Genomic DNA, 25,017 nt, shown 5'->3' on the forward strand with positions numbered 1-25,017 from the left:
AGCTTTTGTTCAGAAGCCATCTGCTGGCTTGGTGAAGCTGTATCTTCACTGTTTTTCTCACAGGGAACCTCTGTGTCTCAACATAAATCTAATCTCCCTCCTTTGCCCTGTCCCTCCTATTGCCTGTACCCTTCTAACCTTGCTCCAAGTACAGCTCATTATGGCAAAGATAACGCACTAAGATGCAAACAGCATCTTTCTTTGCTAGGAAAAGGTTACCAAAAGACAAAGTACAGGGGCAGAGTGACAAAGAGAAGTGGCTGAGAACAATGCATAGCCCTGTCAGGCCTTGTTTAGTGAAGAGCTGAAGGAGACAGTAATTCAGCTCCATCTGAGACACCATTAGCTTTACACAGTGAATTGAGGTAGCTCAAACACCTTTCTTCCAACAGTCTGGCTTGATCTGTGCATGTATATCTGCAAAAAATATATGCATGTGTATGCATGCCTGTTCATGCAAATACACATATTTACATAGGCTTTCAGAGAGAATATTTTTATCAGAGTTCTGGGTCATTTTTAACTCCTTCTACCCAGTGATTCAGGCCAAGAAAAGCCCTTTTTAACTCTGAATGGTTACTGCCTAAGAGCAAAACTAGCACTAGCTCTCCTCTACAACCAAATCTCTCCTCTACAACAAAATCTCTCCTCTATTCAAACGAAAGTGACATGAGGCAAAATTCAGAACTGCTTGCTTATTTCCCTTTCATGTGTAAGTTTCACAGATACTGAATGTCTTTTGAAGGACTTTGACATTCAGGCTCTAAACCAAGAGTCAGTGTATAAACACCAGAGAGAAAAGGCTGAAATTCTCATACGCTGAAAAACATTACTGCCAAGAACAGAGCTGCTTAACAGCTTTTTGCCAGGAAATTACTAGAAGCTTAACAGTAACATCAGACATAATGTTACCTGAGTAAATTAATATCAAAGCTGACTTATTTTAGAATATCTTGTCAGCAAGTAACAGGATGAGAAGATATTATTTACTCATTTGGCAAACCTTCAGCATTGAAGGACAGCTATTAATCAACACACTGATTGGTAACATCCCTTACTATTCTCTCAGGAAAAGATCATTTCCATGGAAGAGTCTTATCACATTCAAATGTATTGTTTCATGTGTGGAAGCCATTTTCTGTTCCTCAATTGCTGAGATGCTGGCACTTTAATTCAGATGGGATCAGACCTTTTAATGCTCTCAGACACCAGCCCACACCAGACATTTCTGCCAAAACCAAAAAGGCTGCTAAGAGATGCAGACTTGAGAACAGTCAGCCCTTTCAAGTCCCACTTTCATCTCTGAAACAGCTCAAATTCTGACCATGGAGCATAACAACTCAATCTAACTATATCTCCAATTCAGCTTCAGTACTTTTTCCTCTATTCTTGCACTACAAGACAGAACAAGGGTTCTCTGCTTTCCTACTTGCTTCACAGTACTTTATAAAGACCCCACACTTGTCTTTTCTTTCCTAAGGTATTAAAGTCTTGGTCCTCCCAGTGGCTTCATAGGAGAAACTCTCTTCCTCATTTTATTGCCCTTCTTCAAATTCCTCTACTCTAGAATTCTTTTTAGAATACTGGGCTGTACACCACACTTTGGTTTGGGTGAAGTCCAGTGACTGATAGCATACTTTGCTTGTACTATATGTTCTAGCATTCATTTTTGACCACAGCTGTATTGTCCCTTCAGCAACAAAGTATCTTTCTTCTGCTAGTAAAGTTCCTTCTAGTAATGTTCTGCTAGTAATGTATCCTTGGTGTATGAGTAGTTTATTTTTTTATGTTGAAAAAACAAACCAACAAAATCTAGATCTTCATTACTATATAGTCTGTATCTTTCTTACCTAAGTTTTTCCAAATGGCATACAGGTTCTTAGTAATATGAACAGCTACAGGGATACTCATCTTCTGTAATGGCCATTTCCAAGGATTTTATTCTGAACATCAAAAATCCTGCAAAGACTCCCGATTTTCCTCACCACTCATGCCTCATTTCTGGAGATCCCTCTTTTCCATCATGGGGGCAGACAAGATGGTAGCTTTGGTGCTTCCTGAGCTCCTTGCCTTCAGAAGAATTTCTTTAATGGAAGAAAGAATCAACACCCTTTTGTTCTAAGCATTTCCCACTACCTTATAATTATTCAATGCTGACTAACAAGCTTGGTCTTCTTTTGAGCACCTCAGAATTACTGCTTTCTGCATTTTCACTTGATTTAAGAGTTCACACCAGCTTATTATCTACTATCTATGTTTGGAGAAATAGTTGTTCAAATGTGATGCAAATGGTAGGAAGCAGAAGTACACATTGAAGTACACTGGTGTGTGATTTTTACATCTGTATGTGCACCAACAGCAAACAGCTACTGGCTGTAACATGTCAGCTTTGAATTACAGGGCAAAAATTATGTGGGTCTTTCCATCATTCAATAGCTACCCAGTCAGAGCTGTTTATTAGTTACTGAAATAGAGTCTCTTGCAACCTCAAAATAAATTTGACACAGCCAATTAAGCATATCCCAGCTTTCCTTCTTATCTACATGTTGTACAGGTGTACAGACCTTTTTCTTGCTTATAATTTGCTACCAAAAAAACAGGCAACATTTGTGAAAAGAAAAGCTATTTCAAGGCTTGCTCTATTACTTAAATAAAAAAAAAAAAACAACAAACCACTCATTTCTCTGCAATGGATGACTTTTAACTTTTCTGAAAAAAAAAATTATTGCTTAAGCAACATCTTTAAATAGCAAAGTGCATAGCTTTCAGTGAACTTTCTCTTCCACTGCCTTACCTCCTCAGGTCTAAAAAGGAGATAACTGATCAAGGTGATCAGATGTAGAAACAAAGAGCAAGGAACACAGAGGAAGAAATTTAATTGATATTTAAGTTACAGTGAAAAAAAAAAAGAAGAAATATAAACAGCTTCACTAAGTGTGCAGCAGCAAGGCATTTTAGTCTGTTCTATGTGATAAATCTTTCTCACAGAACAATAGCTTTTATAGTAAAAGATGTAACTATTAAGTAAAATGAGTGCTCAAGAACAGTCAGAGACAACAGTTTGGCATCTAATTACACATATTTGAGCATCCTGTTACCAAATCTTTTATCCCAAGCATACTAATGGTACAACAATTTATAGCAGGAACACTAAAACCTTTACTTGTATTTTCTTCCTTAAAATAGCACACAATATATTGATATCCAATGAAAAAAAATGCTCCTGACACATATGGCATATTTGCTCCTAACAAATTAAGCACTTTGGAAAGGCATTGCAGCAGCCAGGAATTTTATTGACCAAGAATGCTGGGGTTTTAATATAAAAGTTTTTCTTCTTACATAGGAAACCAAGACACAAGGGATGCAAGAGTTTGTAAAGGTTTCAGGAGGCTGCAAAAATATGTCTGTGTAAAAACCATTCCCAGAAGCCAACATTCAAAATAAGATGAAGACTGAGAACACCCTCTTTGAGGAAGCTCACACCCTGACATTAACATTTGTGTGACAGGTTTCTACAAAAAAAGCTGTTACAGGAACTTCAGTTCCTGAATTGTCAGTCTCAGCTGAAGAGGAGCAAGAATCTCCTGTTCTCCAGGTATTGACTAATCCAGACATGTAACTTCTCCATTCACTGAAGTCTCATCCGTTTTTCAGGTGGTCCTTTGGGGCCAGCACTCTGCTGAGTGTTCTTAACAGTCTCTTTTTCCTCTGGCTTGACAGCTTCAGGGGCTGGTTCTGGTTCCTTCTTTATTTGATCCACTTAAGTAACAGCAAAACAAAGTTAAACCTCCAATTTTAATTCCCAAAATACCGTTCAGAGTAAAAATACTGTATTACAGAGTAAAAATACAGTATTAAAAATACTGTTGATGTCAAAATTAATTTCAAAAGTATAGGAATAGCCAAGGACTAAGCTTGTACCTATGGAGGTAAGAGATACAGTCTTTGCTTTCCCTGTTCTGAGGTTGCTCATGATCAACTCAAAGCCTTCATATGCTTTCTTGTGCTTCCAGTACCATGGAAATCACTAGGATGCTGGACTTGCCAAACTGTTCCCTCATTTACCCTTTCACCCTCCTCAAGCTTTCAAAGACCATTTCCAGCATCTGGATCTCCAGACAATAATTTTACACAGAAAGGACAGGAGTAGAACACACATTTTTTCCAGTTTCACTTTGGCTGTTACAAAGAACTCTTACCTAGAACTTTGCTCTTACCCAGGACATTGCACAATTAGGCAAATTCCTAACCATCTCTGTGGCAGCAGCAAGAAGCTTATATGACCCCTGGCAGACACTGATACAGAGAGCCTATTTTTAAGTCTTGTGAGAATATTAAGAGTTTTACCTGGGACAGGCTTTTCTCCAGGCTTTTGCTGTGGAGGAGGAAGAAAAAAAAACAAAAACAACACATCAGTGGAACCAAAGTGATAATTCTTAACCCTTCCTATGACTCACTTGGAAATATAAACCAAGCAATATGCCCTTATACATAAGAATTGAGGGTAAATGAATCACTAAATATACTTTAAACAACATCCAATTCACATTTTATAACATCCAGTTTCTCCTTTGACAACTGAAAACTGTGGCTTATAAGTGTCATACCTGAACAAATCTGGGTGGAAACTTTTGTCTTAGGTCTAAAAGTAAAGCATCTACCCGTTGCCTTTGGAAAATAGAACTTGGTTCTTCTTTCTTCTTGGCTTTCGGTTTAGCTTTCTCTGCAGGTCACAGAAATATAAGAGAAAATTGTATTTAAAATTCTGTTCTATTAGCAGCTCTTTGTTGGATGACAAGCTGGTATTCATCTCATTTAAAACTTCATCTATATTTTTCCCTTTGACACCAGTTTTTTGGGTTTTTTTTTCTTTTTTCTTTTTTTTTTTTTTTTTTTTGGTTTTTTTTGGTTTTTTTTGGTTTTTTTTTTTTTTTTTTGTGGAAGACAGGTTAAGAACAACTTTTACCTCCTGAAAAGCTGCTTTGGCTTCTGAAAACGTACTTTGTTCTCCAGTGGGTTGAAGAGTTGCCTACTTTGTTGGCACGTCTCACCATTTTTATTCCCCACCCATGCGGGTTCATCCCCACCAGCAGAGAAGAGCAAGACTCCTTCCACCCCACTTACCTTTCAGAAAGGCAAGACACATAACATCACCTCTACACCATCACCCTGCATTGCCTCAAGCTTTTCTCTACATTACTTTCCCTCTCCAGGCACAACCAATAATCATACCTCGTTCTTCTTGATCTTTGAAATGCCACCAGTAGCCCTTGGATGGGTGATAGCGACAGTAGGACATGGCTTCCTCAAAAGCAGATTGAATTCCATGCACTGCAGTGAGCTTTCAGAACAAGAACATAAGCCAGTGTTCAGAATTTAAGGAGAAAAGACAGTATACATTTTTTTAAAGCAGGGATTTATAAAAATTCGTATTCTATATTCGTTTTTCTTCTGTGAAGGGAAATTTGGAACATCTAGCTTTGGATCGAGAATGTAATGTAATAAGCTCTTGCAAGACCTCTTCTGAAGTGTTTTTCTAAACTGAAAAACTTGCAAAAGTAGTTTACTGGAACAGAAAAAAGCAAAACAAACCCAAGTATTCAGTTTAAAAAGAAAAACATCAACATAAAAACATTAACCAAAAAAAAGTGAAATATTACATTAACATTCCAATGCAAGCTTCACTGAATATGTATTTAATTAGTACTTCACGTGTGTTTGCCATTTAATTTTTTCTTTTGATTATTCATACCTCATGTTCTGCCAATTGTGTGGCTTCAGTTATTCTGATTCTTCATCCACAGACAATGTATCCTACTTTTTGGACCACACTGCACCCTCTCAGGATCTCTGATTTCCAAGTGGGATGCACACCATATTAACCAGTGGGGTTTGCTTTAAGTTTCTGTATACTACAGAAGATCGTTCCTCAAAACAGTGAGGGAGGCATTAGGACAGCCTGAGGAACAACCAAAAGTAAAAGCAGATACAAAGTGGTAGACATCACACAGAACACTTACAACTCTGGAGTTAATGACAGATCCTAAGTCAGGTGCCTGGTAAATTACTCCAGCAATGATGTAGTAGTCAGCCAATGGAATAACTGTGAGAATAAAGGAAAAAAAGAAACAAACCAGGGTCAGTTTAAAGCTATGGATGAAGGCTCTATTTGTTGCTGAATTTCAGAAGTAACAGCAGCAAATTCAATATTCATCTCATCACCAGATTTTCTCACTTTTCCTTCAAAGTGCTTTATTCACCCCCTAGCCACAGAGTGATAAGGAGAAAGAAAAAACAAGGTCTGCTTTATGCTTTAAAGCATCAGCTTTAAGTCCTGTCCTTCTGCAAACAAATCATTGACCTTACAAGAGCTACACAGAAGTCACAGGAACTGCTCTGAAGAAATTCCACTTGCCTCTGCTACTGGTGAAAACCCACAAAAATGTTAAGATCTCATTCCTCTGGTCTCAGATTTCCTCAACTTGTACAGTCCTCTTAGGTAGATTTCCCAGATCCAATGGCAGCTAAGCACCTGCAGAGCATGTCTTTCTATATTAATAATATTATGCCAAAAGAAAAGACAGTCTTTCAAAGGCATTTGCTAATTTGGAACCTTTACTGACCCATCAAAAATTCTTCTTCCTCTGCACTGCAGCTCTAATGAGCATCATCATTACCTCCATAACACTCTGCCAAATGTTTTTCAGTTGAGAAACCACAGCCATGCTATCAGCTTCTATATCCCTAAGGATCTTACCTTCTCACACATTTGTTCCAGTTCCTCCATCTGTATTAACACATTCTGTCTGAAGCCACATTATGGCAGGACTCAATTCATCCAGTACTTGCATTTTAGGAAAGTTGGAGACCTGCCTAAATTAACATACTAGACAGCTGTATGCATATTGCAGCCAGTACCCACTTCTCAAATGAAGAAAGATCCTCAGAATTTCCTTAGTGCCAGGTGGAACATGGCACAGCAGAGCAGCTCACAACTCTATACCAAAGCAGTCTACTTTCCTAAACAATTAACTCTCCCTAATCATTTGATCTAGAGATTTTTCCAAAATCTCTACAAACAGGCAAAAACTTGGGTTAAATTTTTTGAAGTATAAATATACATTTTGAAAAAACACACAAAAGTCATAAGACATTCCTGCACCAGTTATATTGAAGTAATGAACACTAGCTGTGAATTTATTTTACTTTACTTTTTCCATCCCCGTTTTTGTGTCTCAAATGCACTAATATTTTTATCAGAATAAAATGAAACACATGGGTAACATACGACCTACAGAACTATGCCACTCCATCAAGGTACCTAGCACAAACTGTCCAGTCACAATGGCAAAAACATTAACAAGTGCCAGTTAATTGCCACCAAACATGTGTCTGCAGTACAGCAAAAGTGTTGTGGAATACACAAGTATTGTGGAAGCCTCAAGTTTACCCTTGATCTAAGTGTCAAGACAAGAAACTGAAGACTGCTATTTCCACACTCACCTTTGGAAAGCTAGATTCAAAACCTTTAATAAAGAAACAACTTGAAAAATCTACTAAAGAAGGAACTGTAATATGAAGAGGCCATTACCTCATATAAGCAAGTAAGAAGCATTGCCAGAAAAGGCAAAGACCCAAATGCATATACAGAGCCTAAGTCACTAAAAAACAATTAAAGAAATAACTAGCAAAGATGCTTTTATTTCTGTAAAGCTTAACCTGAAATAATCTATATTGTTTCACATATACATGCAGTAATCACAGAAGACAGCCCAATAACTACTGAAATATAGCTACTTTTTCAATTAATCACACACACGATAATTTAAGGTTAAAAAGGAATTATGAAGATAGCTGCATGGAAATGGGAAAAAACATTAAGGTATTTCATTTCAAACCTGAATATGTCAACAGTGACACTAGGAAGGAGGGGTTGCTGCTGTCACAAGATTGCCTCACAATTCCAAAATAATCCTCAGTTCTCAGAGGAATAACCAAAATACTGCTTGTTATCTTATGGTCATTTTTCACATAGGTTATAATCTTCTGTTGACAAGATCCTATTCAGCAGCATTCTCAGCCCACAGCCAAAGATGGAAACAGTGCGGAATAAGAGTGATGTGACACAAACAGAAGCATGAAGAATCCCACTCCTTAGCTAATGGAAATCATGGTTTTCCAAAATAAATCACACATTGGCCACTTCAGATGATTAGTTCACATTAAACTCAGCTCATCAGCCTCAATCCTTAGCCTTATATTCAAATACTTCGAATGAAAACTAAATATGACATGACGTAACGCTATTCTCAGTTTCTCTTGGCAAAATATACCCCCAGGCAGAACCTTCTGACTGCACTCCTCATCTTTCACCGCAAGATGGCAATCCGTGCTATTACCACACTAGCAGTCACTCACAAAATATCTCCACCCCACCCCCACTTCATACCGTTTTATCTAGATGTAAAATAAAGACAGCAAAGGGGAACCAGAGGTGCTTGAACACTGCTTATGGACAGATAAAAGAGAATAAATGATTCTCCTTCTCAAAAGCAACAAGAACTGAGTGACCTTACCTTGTGTTGGAGATTGCCTTTGCTGCTTTCGGATAATGAAGAGAATGGGCTCTTGAGCATGAAGAAGGATGTACTCCACTCCAACCATCTGGCTGAAAAAGCAGAATCAGAGTAAGTATCTTCCTCAAAAGTATAATCTGTAGGATGTGAAGAGCTACCAAAGGTCTTGGCAGTAAAGGAATGAAGTTCTGATTTAGTTCGAAGTAAAATGCAGTAAGTAAGGGCATAGTAGGATTTCCTAAACTATCAAAACCCAGGTGCATAGAAAAAGGGAGCTGCAACAACCTGACATAACATCGAAGTAGAACACACTAGCAAAGAAATAAAAAGCAAGAAAGATAACATTCATCATAGAGATGTCATTGAACAAAGATACAAAGGACCAGTGTATGATGTGACCATCTCTGTGTCTGACGTTAAAAACCTCTCTGCAACCACATCTGAGTACAAGTGACTTTACTAATGAACTTTCAGCTCAGCTTGTACACTCCCAGTAAGACTGCAGACTTTAAATAGTTCTCACTTGTGCTCAGTGTAGCAGATGGATTACTGCAAAGAAAGTTAGCTTGTGCATGCTGCAATCTCATTACACAACCATCTCTGTGATCCATTTATTTGCAACTCCTGCTATTTTTATTATTCATACTTAAAAGCTATCTCTTTGGAGGAATTCTGTACTAATTATGGCACATAGCCAGCAGGATATGGAAACACAAACTATGAACTCAAAGTATCCCCTAACATAAACCCTATTCACCGCAGAAAAACATTTAGCTACATTACCATTACTCAGGTTCTGTTCAGCCAGGAGGATGAGAGAAGACAGATTTTCTAATCCAGAGAACTATCATAAGGTGATTTACTGGAATCTCAGAACATAGATGGAAACCTTCATGCTTTCACCTCCCTGCAATGGCATAAGAGGATGTAGAAGCTTCCAAAATAAGAACAAAAAGAAACTACAAACCAAAAACCTGGGCTCCCTGGCAAGTGGTGGTATCTAAAAAGCACAGAGAGATGTTTTCCAATATGTTTCCATTAAGCCATCAAAGCCTCCAGATGGTGGGACAAAGGACACTGCACAGGAAGCAGTTCCAAACTCCAACTTACTTCAGGTGGTCCAAGGTCATCCGCTGCATTTTGACCACTTCATTGTTACACGTTCGGTCATAGAAGGGGTTACTGCGTTCTGAGAAATAGTCCAACACACTCCCATTATTTAAGATTGGGATCCAGGAGCTGTCAACCCAGGAGATTCCCAAGAGATTATCTGGGAAGAGAAATCTACACTGAGTATCACAGCAGGAAGGAAAACAACACAACAACACCTCCAAGAGTAAATTGCTTAACGGTTGTAGCAGGGGAAGGAGATGGAACACAACCTCACACGAACCAGTTCTAACAACAAAATGTATTTCACAGAGTTCAATATTTGATAGCCTCTAACTTTCTGCAGTTCTGTTGTATGTACACAATAGAAATACAGTCTTCTTTTATTACTGCACTTTTTTTTCCTCAGCTACTCACTGCTGGTACACCTTTATGTCTCAAGAATGTGAGCGAGGTGTGCATGTGTGCTCTGTACAGGTGGGGGTTAATTAGCTCTGATATTGCATATAATATTATCATACTATATCTACTCAGTAGTATTATATAGTTTATTTTATGAACCACAGCATTAGCTAAGTAGAAAGACAATCCAAAGTATGATTCCTTTTGAAATCTAGGTCTCTGGTAAGTAAGTTTAATTTACTAAACTAAGTTAGAATCAGTTACAGGGGAGGAAGGAGGAGTGACACACACTCCACACTAAATCTGAACCTGGTTCTGTTATAAAATAATTTATTTATTACAAAAGCAGTTTCCAAGCTGTAGACTACAATGCTGAAAAACAGATGAAACACTACTGAGATCTATTATTTAAACCAAGAGTTTTCTATTGCTAAAGCCAATGAGTGAACTACTGAGTGGAACAAAATGGTGGTATTGGTTACATTCCTAAGATGGTCTGTTATTAAAATACTTATCTCTATGATAACACAAAGGCTGATATGTTTCCAAGATTATTGGGTTTTTATGTAGATGAAATCTGTAATAAAAAAGCCCAAGAGATACAGAAATGCTATCTTTGGGCAGATGCTCCACAGTAGTCTTGAACAAGAGATTCTATTCCCAACTCAACAATCATCTGCCAAATTGCCTGCAGCAGATTACTTATCCCCTAACTCTGTGGATATTGCAAAAATCTGACTATAAAGTATTAACAAATATTTTAAAAGCAGGCTTTTTAAATGAAACATAGTCTATAGCCTGAAAATCATTATATGCCACTTAAGCTTCTACAGATCTGTGGACACTTCAATTAAAATCCCTGGATTTCAGTATCCCACTGCTGCAAAATTATGTTACTCAAGCAGACAAAAGAATCAATTCCACAGCCAACAAATCTGCTCATACTGAAGGTCCATGAGGCACCACAAAAAGCACCCTGAAATCCATCCATTTTAAATTGCATCAGCAGCAAACAGAATTTCCAAGACAGGAAACAAAACCATGCAGTGTTCAGAATTAAAAACAAGAAGCAATGAGAAGCCAATTAAGACTGAAGAACCCAAATTCCCCTCCCACAGGAACCAGTCCATTACATTCAAGCATTATACACAAACTCAGAACTCCCATTCTTCATTCCACTGTGAATATTTTACTGCTGCAACAACTCTGCATGCTCAAGGATGACTGAATCAGTTCCAAAAATGTCAGCTCATATACAATTAGCAACTTCTCTAAGAGGCAGTTAATAAATTAACACTAGGTGTCCAGAAAAATAAACAAATAAAGGACAAATAAAGTATAAATAGCCACATGTAAGTAATCTGGCCTTGTTTATCTCAGAATTTTCAGAATCTTTCATAGAAGCAGGGCAGGAGTAGAAGCATTCCTGTTATTTCACACAGACTGTTCTCTCCTCTCATTATAAAAAAAGGAAATCTCAGAAACACAGCACCAAGATCCATTATTAAGCATTTAAGTTGTGGTAGCACTGATTATCCTAAACGAAATACAAACTTTCCTTCCCAGCAGAACCATAATCCTAAGTGCTTGCATTCCTGACATCATAAATTCTTGGATTAGAATCCCAATACAAACTTCTCTTGCTTGTATAACTAACATTAACTACATGTCCCAACAGGAATGTCAGGCAAATTTCACATGTATATGGAGCTATCATGATGTCTATAGACTGATAAATGTATCATAAAACAGAATATAAAGTTTGCTTTAAGGTTCAATTACATACAGCTGCTCAGTGCCTAGATTTATAATTGCCCTTATAACTAGCAAGACTGTTGTTTTAAATTATTCTTGAAAACAACGGGAGGAAGAACCAAACCATTCATGAACCCAACTCCAAGTCTGGAGTTATACTCCAGACAATGAAAATGTACAGAATTGTAGAACTCCTGTTTTTCTGACTGTTGAAAAACCCTTCACTAATTCCTGGATCCTTAAAGCCAAAATTGTGCAGAAAGTGTGTAATACTGCCCCACGAGACAGTGACTCTAGTGATCTCCTAAGCAAACAATGGAATTAAAGGTTTTATCTGAGATAAAGGAGCCTGAGGGGAGGTCTTACCACTGCTCTCTTCAACAACCTGAAAGGAGGTTGTATCCTTAGGTGAGTATTGGTGAGGAGGTGAGTATTGCTCTGTTGGCCTCTGCTCCCAAATAAGTGAAAGGACAAGAGGAAAAGCCCCACGGGAGCTTTAGATCAGCTATTAGGAAAAAATATCTTCACTGAAAGGGTTGTCAGGCATTGGAACAGGCTGCCCAGGGAAAGGTTTGAGTCACCACCTGCCTGCTATTCTAAGAAGGGAACACTTACGTTTATTTTAGAGATGAGAAAGAACGGGGTAAGTGCTTCCGTTCAAACCCACGACACCTCGCTAACATTTCTTCCAACACATTCACTCTTTCTATTCATATCCCCGAATCCTCACCCCAAACCTCTCCCATTCTCAGTTCCTAACACCCGCCCTGCCCCATCCCCTCCACCCGAAGCACTGTCAAGATAAAAACAGACAAACCCAATGCATGGGCCTCCTGCAAGCTCCCTCCCTTTTACACCTCGGAGCTAAAATTCTCCTTTTTCAGCTGTTTCCATGCGTTATCACCTTCCCCTCCCTCCTCCCCTCCCTCCCCCCCCCCAAGGCCTTCTCCTTCCCACTGAATGCCCACGCCACAGCACGGAGGGAGCTCTCCCCTCCCTGCTCCCCGCCGGAGCTCAGCGCAGCTCGGCCCGGAGAGAGCTCCCCAAGGCCCGGGGAACCCGTCCCGCCCCACAGCGCTGAGCCCCGAGTGCCCCCAGGCCCCGGGCCTACCGCGGATATCCACAGCAGCCATGGCGGCGAGGCGGCCCGGGAAGGAAGCGGATAGAGCGGCACCGGACAGAGAGATGGGAGGGCAGAGCGGCAACGAGAGAGGAGGGGAGGAGCCAAGGGAGGGGCGGGACGGAGACTCCGGGAACGGGGATGGGATGGGATGGGATGGGATGGGATGGGATGGGATGGGATGGGATGGGATGGGATGGGATGGGATGGGATGGGATGGGATGGGGGGAATGGGATGGGGGAATGGATGGGGTGGGATGGGGGTACGGGGTGTGGGGGAGAGGCGGGGTGGGGGGGGTGAGATGAGGTGGAGGGTGGGGTGGGATGGGATGGTGGGGATGGAATGGGATAGGGTGGGGTGGGATGGGATGGTGGGGATGGAATGGGATAGGGTGGGGTGGGATGGAATGACATGGGGTGGGGGGAAGTGGTTTGTGGGGGGAATGGGATGGGGTGAGATGAGGTGCGGGTTGGGGTGCACTGCGATGGGATGGAGGGGGTGGGATGGGGTGGGATGTGGGGGATAGGGTGGGATGGGGTGGGCTGTCTTTTATAATTCACTGCACTCTGGGAAGTCATGTGCTCTGAAATCCCTCTCAGATTGAGAACCCAAAATAAGATTTTTGTAATCTCTGTGCCTCAAAACTGTATCTGTAAAACGGTGTCCCTTTACACAGAGTAGTTTGTGAAAATAAATTTCATAATGTCTGAAAAAAAAACCCACAATGATGTGCCATGGGGAAACTCGCAACCTCTGCTTCAAACCAGGATTTGTTTAATAGGTAAACAAGATTGGACAGTGTAAGAAAGCAAAGTGCAGATGAGAACTACCCATCCTTAAAGGAAGACATGAAAATATGGCCCTTGATAGTTTCTAATGGCAGAAGTACATTATAAATCACAGCTAACCTTAATTTTTCAATTTTCTTGTTTCTGAGAATTACTTTGCTACTGAGGTCACATTCTGCATAGCACAATTTTCCACTGGGCAATTCACAGGTGACTCCCCCTTTGTGAGGTAACTTGTTAGCAGTTTCTACCTTTGCCAAACATACCTCTCCGGTGTTATCCACAGCAGAGTGGTTCCAAATAAAATCACAAGGAACTGGTTGAAAGGAAGGAGTCAGAGAGTTGTAGTCAATGGGGCAGAATCTGGTTGGAGGGGCGTGACTAGTGGAGTCCCTCAGGGGTTGGTACTGGGACCGGTGTTGTTCAATATCTTCATCAACAACTTGGATGAGGGTATAGAATGTACCCTCAGCAAGTTTGCTGATGACACTAAGCTGGGAGGAGTGGCTGACACACCAGAAGGCTGTGCTGCCATTCAGAGAGACTTAGACAGGCTGGAAAGTTGGGCAGGGAGGAACAAGATGAAATTCAACAAGGGGAAGTGTAGAGTTTTGCATTTGGGGAAGAACAACACGATGTCCCAGTATAGGTTGGGGGCTGACCTGCTGGAGAGCAGTGTAGGTGAAAGAGACCTGGGGGTCCTGGTAGACAAGAAGATGACCATGAGCCAGCAATGTGCCCTTGTGGCCAAGAAGGCCAATGGCATCCTGGGGTGCATTAGAAAGGGTGTGGTTAGTAGGTCGAGAGAGGTTCTCCTCCCCCTCTATTCTGCATTGGTGAGGCCGCACCTGGAGTATTGTGTCCAGTTCTGGGCCCCTCAGTTCAAGAAGGACAGGGAAGTGCTTGAAAGAGTCCAGCGCAGAGCTACTGAGATGATTAAGGGAGTGGAACATCTCCCTTATGAGGAAAGGCTGAGGGAGCTGGGTCTCTTTAGTTTGGAGAAAAGGAGACTGAGGGGTGACCTCATCAATGTTTTCAAATATGTAAGGGGTGAGTGTCAGGGAGATGGAGTTAGGCTTTTCTCAGTGGTGACCAGTGATAGGACAAGGGGTAATGGGTGCAAGTTGGAGCATAGGAGGTTCAAGTTGAATATCAGAAAGAATTTTTTTACTGTAAGGGTGACGGAGCCCTGGAACAGGCTGCCCAGGGGGGTTGTGGAGTCTCCTTCACTGGAGACATTCAAAACCCCCCTGGACACGTTCCTATGCGATGTACTCTAGGGGGCCCTGCTCTGGCAGGGGGGGTTGGACTAGATGATCTTTCGAGGTCCCTTCCAACCCCTAGGATTCTATGATTCTATGATTCTATGATTTAAAAATCCCTGTCATGAACACTCCTCCCAGACAGCAGAAACGCCAACAAACATAACAGGCACCCTCCTGGAGCACCCCTGATGCCCACTCTTATTCTATTTTTGTGCAAACCTTCAGTAGCTCAATTGGGGATGAGTTCCCAGTTAAAATGGGACCTCAACCTCCATTTTAATGATTCTTATTGCCCATCTTTCCTTCTGACTCTGCACCTCTACCCAGCAAATCTCTTTGGATGAGTGAGGAGCTGAAAGGCAAGGACTCCTGGATGGGAAATAATGGGGTTTGATGGCTTACAATAAATCTTCAATTACATGGTGAGACTCACCAAAGCGCTGCTGGAAAGGATTGTTCATCTGGTAGCTTTTACACCTTCTTCTGCAGCATAAAAGTCCAGGGCTTTTTCACACAGGGCTTTCTCTGAAGGGAAAGTCTTAATGAGTATTGCAGTTCTGTCCTTGTTAGCAGGAGGTGTGGATTACAGATGGAGAACTAATGACAGCTATCATGTAAAATGAAGAATTTATGCACACTGCTTTAAATGTCAAAGAAAGGCACTTCAAGCAATGACTCTTTAGACATTCAGTTTTTGTTTTAAAAATGTGTAAAACACTTGGATAAAAGCAGGCACCTTTCATGCCTCTGGGTGTCATTTAATGTCACCCTCTCCCCAGTAGAATTATTTTTAAGTATTTCTCTGCTCAGAGTTAATGAGGAATCTCATCCTATTATTCCCCCCTCTGCTACAAAGCTTGTTATCTCCAGCAGATGGAGGATTGTTCATGCTGAGCACTCCAATCACATTTTGGGTACAGTGGGGACACCAGCAAGGATTCCCTTTATAGTCTTAGCAAGCTGATTCCCCTTATAATCTCAAATAAACACAACTTAACTGAGAAGACAACTCCTACAAAACAATCTCTGTGCACATCAGGTAGAAAGTGCTGTCTGTGTGCCCTTGTTATACTCTGGGCAGTTCCTAAAACATATTAGAGGCTGCTGAACAAGGAGGTCATCACAGCACCTTGGATTCTGCATTTGAACTCACAGATTAATATTAACAAGCTCCAAGTCCCATTCAGGATATTGGGCAAATGTAGTTCTGCAGTGAACCCCAAGGGAAATTGAAATTTCTACGTTAATGCAAAATTCCTGGGCTTGAATTACTTACGAAATGAGTGATTTGCTACTGGTTTTATAGTAATGTTCTTGTAAATGCTCATCTTGTTTGGGGAAAGAAATCAAAAGATAAACAATACAGTAACAGAAAATCATGAGCAAGGAAAATGCAGAAGTCACAAAATCATAAAAGGGGAAAGGGAATATTTGAGTGGGCTGCTATAAGTTTTTCCCTCGTGTTTTCTTTTAACATTTTTGCTGGTAAAGTTTTCTCCTTTCCACCTTGGAAACAAAGGCAACATTACCAGTTTTTCAGATGGCACTACACATGCAACCATTTACAGAACAGCTTCCAGTAGGCCTCAAAACATGCTGTTGAATTGCACTTTAGAAACCCATAGCAAGGCCAAATTGCAAAATTCTGTTTTTTAAATCCTTAATCAGGCACTTTTGCTGAGTTCAAAGTCTGTTAATTTCGCCTTTCGCTCAATGCATCTGCCTGTACTTTTCCTTTTCCTGAGATGCTGTTTTCTGTGCCATTTTTATAAATACCACTAATCACATGCATTGACTATAGAAAAAATAGTCAGGCTTCTGTGCTCTCTTTTTCTCCTGGAAAAATGCCACAGGGAAGATCTAACTAAAGTGGCTGCAATGATGGCTACAGCTGGTGCCCTCTTTGAAACTGGGTTCCCCCTCATTGCTTTCAGCTCTGGGCTGCAAAGAGCAGAGAAGCTGGGGGACAGTGAGAAGAGTGATGCTCCTGGCATCCCCAGAGCATTTTAGTAGATCTCATTGTGCTCTGTTAGGGTCACCTGCTTGAAGGTCAAAAAAAAAAAAAAAAAAAACTAAACCTTGCTAACAGTCTAAAAGCTGCCTGAAAACAATTAATCTCCCAATAAACCCCAAAAAGCTATCTGTCAAGAAGTTAATAAAGATGAAATGTCAGGATGCCATATAGGGCTGATAACTGCAGGCAGGAAGGGAAATGACATCCTGAGCAAAAAAAGCACCAGCTATGTCATCTCATGTAGTCAAACTCCACTGAAGCTCCAGTGGTGACTTTTTGTGGTTCTGCAGACATGTCTGGTCTTATGATCTTAAGCTCTGCCAGGGGAGGGTTAGGTTGGATATTAGGAAAAAATTCTTTACAGAGAGGGTGATCAGGCATTGGAATGGGCTGCCCAGGGATGTGGTGGATTCTCCCATTCCTGGAGGTTTTTAAGAAGAGACTGATGTGGTACTCAGTGCCATGGTCTGTGAACCCCAGTGGCAGTGGATCAAGGGTTGGACTTGATGATCTCAGAGGTCCTGCCCAACCCAGATGATTCTGTGATTCTGTCTTAGTAGCTCTGCTGCTGCATTGGCATTAACAACACAAAAGCCCATGACAGAGAAGGATGCAACAAGTCCAGTCTGCAGGTGTTGGATCATGCAGAGGGAAAGGGTGGGAGAAGCAGAAGGTGCTGCATGTCCCACGGCCACACAGGTCAGATGCAGATCGAGCTGTCAGGTGTCACAGTTTAACACTGGGCTGGCAGTGAACTGAAAGCCAGATGCTCTCTATTAATCCCCCTCCCTGATAAAGAAAGGAGAGAGAATAAGGGAGAGAGATGTACAGGTTGGAAACTAAACTACACAGCTTTAATGAAACAGTAGTGATAAAAAGGAAAAAATTATTAAATATATACAAGTATACAGAAAAATGATACCACGTTCCCTCCTCCTTGCCCCCAGTAACTCTCACGCCACCACCGAGGCTGCAGGGCAGCCCTGGAAAAGTCCAGGCTGGACTCCTGGAGTCAGCAGAAGTTGGGAGCTGGAGGCAGGAACACACAGTTTCAGGCTGGCACAGATCAGGACCACAGGCAGAGGAATGGATGGAATCCTCCCAGGATGCCGAAGCAAACAGGGAACAGGCAAAGGTGAAAGGCCAAAGGAAGGGAGAAGGAAGAGGGCAGAAGGTGTTTGTCCCTCATGATCCCTCAAATTTATATCAAGTATGATGTCAATTTTTATTATTTCTTTTTATCATCCTATCTTTTTATCATTTACCTCCCTAATGAAGGGTTTCAGGTGTGATCTCTTTACTTCTTTTCTCTCTCCAGAGCCCAAGATATTCCTCAGAACTGAGCAGTGGCCTTGGTTCTGCATAACATTCCCTAGCAGCAATTATAGACACCAAGCCTAGAAGCAGACACTGAAGGAGAAACTTGCTCTTAATTTCAGCAGGTGCAGCTGCTTCAAAAAGACTTAGCTGAAAACAAAATTAAGACAGAAAATCAGCTCTATCCTGGCCCAAACCAGGACATCAGGTAACCCTGAAGCATGTTCTCCATCCCCCTGCTTCCACATCTCTGCTTCTCTGCATTATTTTTTTTTTTTTTTTATGGATTGGGAGTCAACTGGTGGTTTATTTCCACCCAGTTTCCAAAGGGCCCTGGGACCAGAGCCCCAGCCCTGCTCACTGCCAACAAGCAGGCAGGGAGTGAGGACTTACAGCCAAGGCTTGCCCAGGAGAGGGAAGGGAAAAAAAATGAAAGCAATCACCTCCCCATGTATCCCCTCTATTTCACATGCCTAATCACCTAATAATCCAAATCTTTTGATCTACCATTTGTAGAATACCTCTCAGTAAGCTTTGAATGCCATCATTTTATCAGGCTTTACAAACCCTAATACGGCCAAACTGGGGAGTCCTTGATTTTTATGCCCTTAGCTAGGCACTTGGCTGATCTGAAAGAAGGTTTTAATAAAATAAAGAGACTCTCTAGTCTAATGAATGAAATCAGGATTTGCTAGTTTATTGTATGTTCTATTAAAAACCAGGGCTTTGGTGTGGCAGCAAGCCCTGTGCTACCCACTGGGAGGATGCAAAACACAGACAGGCTGACCAGATGAGGAAATGAAAATAAATGCTTTCACTTTCTGTGTTTCAAGATTGGAGGGACCTGCAAAATCCAACAAGCAGCAGTGGTGGCAAATCATGAATGAAATCTCCAAAAGTCTCTCTGCTTGAACAACCTCAGGCCTCATAATGATTAAAATGAAGGATATTATTTCATTTCAGTGAGGAATTTTAATTTCTGCTCTGTCCATTTATTCACTTTTTTTTTTCTTTTCTGTGCCCTCTATCTACCTAAAACAGATTTCCTCACCTGCTATGAAATCTTGATGTCCTCACTGTCTCAGGTGCCTAATTTGTCAGGCAGGTCCTTGATCAGATCCCTTCTTCTCTGCTCTCCTTTCACAGTATTTTTCCTTAGTGGTGGTTACTTGGTAACCTTAACACCTCTACTTCCTTCCCAGTGATTTTATATTGTCAGCCCTGACAGGTATGGATAAAACCCCATTATTTCCAACATGACTGCATCTGTGTCTCCACACTACACAATATTGAAGGCAGACAAGTCACCCAAGTGTTCACCCCAGGCTAAGCTAAATTAGACCAAATCTTAGGAAGATTTTCTTTACTGAAAAATAGTCAAGTGTTGGAACAGGTTACCCAGGGAGATGGTGGAGTCACCATCCCTTGAGGGTATTAAAAAACCATGTAGATGAGGCACTCTGGGACATGCTCTACTGGGATAGTGATTTTTTTTTTCCCTGGGTTGATGGCTGGAACTGGTGATCTTATAGGTCTTTTCCAATCGTGACAATTATGTGATTCTGTGATTCTATGAGTCTGACCCTGCAAAGCCAGGGCTGCTCAATGCCAGGCCCAGAGACAGAGAATAATGCTAAAGGCTAAGGTGGGAACTTGGTCTGTTTGCTAGGCCTGTGAAAAATGAGTTATAGCAAAGTGGTCTTTCTCTGTTGGGTAATACTGCATTACAGAAGGTTAATTGCAAAGTAATTGGAAACCATTTTGGGCTGAGGAAAGTTCCAGTTTGGTAGAGGTGGCATCAGTTTATGAGGGTTTATGAGAGCCTTTCAGCTCCACAGCTCCATGGGGCTTTCACCTGCTTGGTCTGCACAAGGTATTTTCAGAGAGGGGATTTATTAATTCACAGCAAATGCAGCTGAGAAGGCTTGGGTTCCTCTTCCTTTCTATTCAGAACGTGTTGCAGAAAGTGTCATTGTAGGTTCCACCTCGTAGCCCTATAGCCTCAAGGTTACAAGGTCCTCTTTGGGCTAGGAAGCTACAATTGAATGAGCACTCAGCAGAGCATCTGGGAACTAATACAGGGCCATAAATCTGCTCAAATAGTTCTAGGCTGCAATTTGCAGAGGAATCCCATTCTCAGTATCACCCATCCGTTCTGCAGGAGTAGTAAAATTCCTGTCACAGGCTGCACTTAAAAATGATGGGTTTTCCTCCCCAAATACAGATCATCTCATCTTCAGTATGGTCTCAAAGAAGGAAGGTCAGTCCCTTGGGTATCAGAACAATACCAGACCATCACATTAGTGCTGCACTCTCCATCACCAGAGACTGAGATTAGCTTTGCCATGGCACTTCACAGAAACTTAGAGGTTGTCCTTGTGACCCTGCCCTCACAATATAAAAAGTTGGAAACACTCCCTTTTGGCAAGAAGACACTGAGCAGTACTTTTTCCATGTCAGACAATCCCCCACCTGGGGATATTCTCTTGATCAGATCAGCCAGGAGTGGGCCAGTTGTGAGTGTTTTACCTCAGGTTTTAGCAGGAAAGAGTAGGCTAAATAATTAAGTTCACATCACAGAGATTCAGCATGTGCTCCAAACAAGTGACAAAACCACTTTCATGCCTTTCATCTGTGTAATTGAAAGCACCAGAGCACCTCTCTGCTGTGCACATCATACTGGAGTAAGTAGGTATGTGGCAACCAGCAGAATGTGTACATCCAGCAAAGAACGAGCTGTGGTTTTCTATCACTGTGATGGAGAGTGGAGCAAGAACATGTACAGATTAATGAGAAAAAGGTCTTATTTGATCATTTCCCCCACTCTCCTCTCCTCAGTGTTCTTAATACCCTCTTTGTTGAACGGGAAAAAGCCAGGATAGCAGTGCAGGAGATCCATGAATATACCTGATCTACTGGTGGGAAGCCAAAACAGCAAAGCCAGGTGTGTGTTCCTGTGGTACTTAGCATGGAGGGGCCCTACTGGAACTCAAAAGCTATCATGATCCAGTGATAAATAATGTTAATAGGAACATCAGGACATGAATACAGACAAGCTATACATCCCACAGATCTGTCCAAAATAAACATTTACCATCAGCAATACCACATGACTGACCTTCATAGCTTGATTCAGTGCCACAAAGTGTAGAGTGTTGTCTGAGGGAACAGACGGTAAGGCAGTGAGCACCCTCCATCAACAGGGTGGTTTTTCCAGGACTGGCTTCCCCAGTATGGGACAAATCAGCAGCAAAGTGTTTCATTCCTTTGTTGAACATCTCATCTGCAAAAAACTGCATCTCTAAGGAAAAAAAAAAAAGGAAAAAAAAGCATCTGTTAGAAAATGCATTTCTCGCCATCCAAAAATGGCCTTATATTGTCAGATGGGCTCTTTACTGAAAAAGGGCATCATGAGCCTTACCAAAATGTGTGGTCATGTTCAGCCAGCCTCAAAATATATCCTTAACCCTTGTTGACTCAGCCACTTTACCGGATCTCTCAACCAAGTTACAATATTTGGATTAAAGGAAGGTTGAGCTAAACAAGCTTTCTTGCCTTTGCAAACCCCCTGTGATGAAAGCACTATCCTTCAAACAAGCCTCAGATTGACTGGATTATCTTTTCCATCCATATTGTTATCCATCTATGCAACTCAGGATGTTTGTTCCTTCCTCAAAGGTAAAGGTGAGCAGAGAACATTTTATGGCATCCTGCATTCCACTTTTTTAGACAAAACCTTGGACCCCATTCCAGGCAGCATAACTGGTCATTGCAAACTGTGCCTCAGGTGAGTACCAAGTATACTGGTGCTCCTTCCTGAATATTTTTATTTCTCACGGGTTTTCTACTTTCTCATCCACAGTGGCCTTTATGGCAGATGAAAACTCTCCTTTGTAGTGAACATTTACAATAGTGGATGTAAATGTTCTGTATGAGTTTCACTTTTTTAAATTCATATGTCTGTCTGTGTTTTATAGTAATTATTTACCAGATTTATCAGTAGAATTTAAAATCTCTTTCAGTTTGTCTACAGGAAAAAAGAAAGAATATATTAAATGTTGTAAATTCTTGGTTTTCACTGCAGAGTTGTCAGAACTTTCAGTCCAGAAGACATTGTCATTCCCATCTGTGAATACTGTGTTCCTGAAGTCTGACTTCTTTTCATAGCTGATGGAGTGGAAGTGCCTATACATGGCATTTGTTTTCCAGATACTAACAGTACCATGTCCCATACCAATTTCCACTGTAACAATTTGCCTCAATGACACCCATAGTCTAGTACTTTCTAGGAACTGTCCCTCTGATTTCTGTAACCCTGAATCTCAGTTAGTCGAGCAGATAAACACTGGATTTATGAGTGGACGCTCATGTCAGATTATCACCTCTCAAGCAGAAGAAAAGAAACAGCTATGAAGCCACAAAAATGTTGCTGCTTATCCAGTCTGTCTACACAAATAACCTTTTCATAAAATATTCACTGCAATATAGAAGTGACCTGCTTGCTTTCAGTCTATAGATGACCGTGTGTAATACAATGACCTGATTTGTAACGTGAGCACCGTGCCAAGGGATTGTACACATTCCTACATTTGCAGCTCAATTATCTCACTTCAGCATCCATCCAAATTTTAGAGCATTCTTAATGCATGTGGCAAATGCTTAGAAGTGAGTTTCTAAGTATTTTGTCCATGCCTGTCATCCCTTCACTCCCTTATTCACTGGCAAAATACTAAAAATCCATCAGACATGGATAAGGTGGCTTTCTATGTGCAATGATACTGGCTCTGATCCCCAACCCCCTCTAAGAGGTGCAGCAGGTACTGTTGTGGGACATGGCAGAGGGGCAGGGTCTGCTGGGAGAAGTAGGAGAGACTCAGAGGGGAGAGGTGAGAGGGGAATTTGGATGAGATGCCACAAAGGAGTTGCTAAGAGGTAGGATGAGAACCTTAAGCCCCTGTCCTAGAGCACACTCCCAAAGCAGTGTCCTGTCACACCACAGGGGTCAGTCTCTGAAATCAGCAGCTTGGAGAGCTCAGTGTTGCTCATCAGCTCAACACCAAACACCATTTGAATAATTGGAGTAAACCATGTGGCTTACTTGGACCCACTCACATTTAGTGACATAAGACAGATATATATATATATATATATATTTATATGAGTTACTGGAGGCAGAAACCTTAAACACAATGAAAAATCACTAAACTAAACAAAATATTTAAATGGGGTAGCAAGTGAAAAACATGAGGAAAACTGCAAAACACCCCATTACTCCCAGCAGACTGGCCCAGTTCCCACCATCCCCAAAGCCTCCCAACACAGGATGAAAGATCTTGCTAATAAGTTCAAACATAGCTTAATCTTCTAACTGCTCTGCATTTTTCAGTACTGGTATTTGTAAGCTTAGCACTGTGATGAGAACAGTCAAATAATTGTGCAGCTCCATAAAGGAAGGCAAGAACCCAGTGAGAGGCTTTTCTTGGCTGATCCTCACGAGCAAACCATCCTTAATTGAAAACCAGTGGGCTAAGAATTAAATGAAATCTGGATAGTGAAGTCAGTGGGTAGCTGACAGAAGATGCAATCAGAGAAGCAGAGGCATGGCAGATGAGTAATTTCAGAAGCCTGTATCAATGCAGGTATTTTCATTTTAAGGGAGAAGCATCCATTTTCTTCCTCATCAGTAGGTGTAGCACTGCTTAATATAAATCATGATACTAACGAGGGCAAGAAAAGCCTGGTTTCAGATCAATTCCTCATGCCATGTGGCTGACCTCAGCAGAGAAAATCCTCGAGATCTCTGTGAAGTCTGTTATTTGCTGTAGATCTGGCAGGTTTGCAGATAGGCTCTCAGAAAGTACAGCCCATAAGCCCACGTGCTTCACTTGCATATGCACAGACCTCTGGATTTGTCCAGCAGGGATTTTGCAAGTCCATCTTTCATAGGAGTGTCTCACTGACTTCAGCTGGACCAGACCAAGCCTCTTCAGGACTTTGTCCCTGTTTAGAAAATGAGTCTTACACTTACCAACCTTTCTCCACTGTGCCCATCTCAGTAAGTCTGGTTACTCATTTGGGGATAGAATCTCCTTTTTTATTTGAAGAGTGCCACACCTTTGGTGTCTTGAATACAATCCACCTCTGGTGCAATCTGGAAGACAATAAACGCATGTCACAGCACAGATTTGTCTGAAGAAAGCCACAGGAATTACTGAAAAAAAAGGCTGGCCACATTATTAATTAATTTAGGATTAAATTGTGATGCGAGAGGTGGCAGACCATCCCCCTGCAAAATTGTCTTCTCTAGAGAACAGTCATTTGGATGCTGCTAAATGCTACCTGTAGGGTGATGACAGATAACAGGGTTTTGTACACTTTGCCTGTTTGTGCCTCTGCCACCAACATTTAGCTTTGCTTCCTCACTCTTGTGCTGCTGTGGCCTCTGTCCCTGCTCTAGAAATTCTGAAATTCTCACTGAAGTGCAAAGGTACTGTTTTTATCCCAGTATTTTCCATTTTCTTCCTCTCCCACAAAACCCTTTTAGTTCATCTTTTCCTGCTTCCACTCTTTGTTCTTTCATATTCTCACAGCATTTCAAAGCTCCCCTTCAGCTCCTTCTCTGGAGCATCCATCTGGTGCTCTCTAAACCATTCTCCATTTTTCAAA

At 41.3% G+C, this 25,017-nt stretch overlaps 1 protein-coding gene across 3 annotated transcripts; it reads right to left on the reverse strand.

Moving 5' to 3' along the window:
• Positions 1-3,275: 3,275 nt before the first annotated feature.
• On the reverse strand, positions 3,276-21,652 carry MED6 (mediator complex subunit 6). 3 transcript variants are annotated; one of them, XM_071744519.1, is made up of 8 exons: positions 21,470-21,652; positions 9,690-9,849; positions 8,580-8,671; positions 6,024-6,106; positions 5,236-5,344; positions 4,611-4,726; positions 4,351-4,378; positions 3,276-3,762 (listed from the first exon to the last, which is right to left on the reverse strand). In XM_071744519.1, the coding sequence occupies exons 1-8, from the start codon at positions 21,648-21,650 to the stop codon at positions 3,632-3,634; spliced, it is 900 nt and encodes a 299-aa protein (XP_071600620.1). In that variant the 5' UTR covers positions 21,651-21,652; the 3' UTR covers positions 3,276-3,631. The 3 variants fall into 3 exon arrangements, 2 of the variants coding, with proteins under 2 accessions (XP_071600620.1, XP_071600621.1); XM_071744520.1 differs by lacking the exon at positions 21,470-21,652 and adding an exon at positions 12,958-13,074; XR_011726018.1 differs by having other exon boundaries at positions 3,311-3,762; positions 5,236-5,481.
• Between the last annotated feature and the right edge of the window lie 3,365 nt (positions 21,653-25,017).

This window comes from Heliangelus exortis, chromosome 5 (assembly GCF_036169615.1).
Source record: "Heliangelus exortis chromosome 5, bHelExo1.hap1, whole genome shotgun sequence".
NCBI classification, from domain to species: domain Eukaryota; kingdom Metazoa; phylum Chordata; class Aves; order Apodiformes; family Trochilidae; genus Heliangelus; species Heliangelus exortis.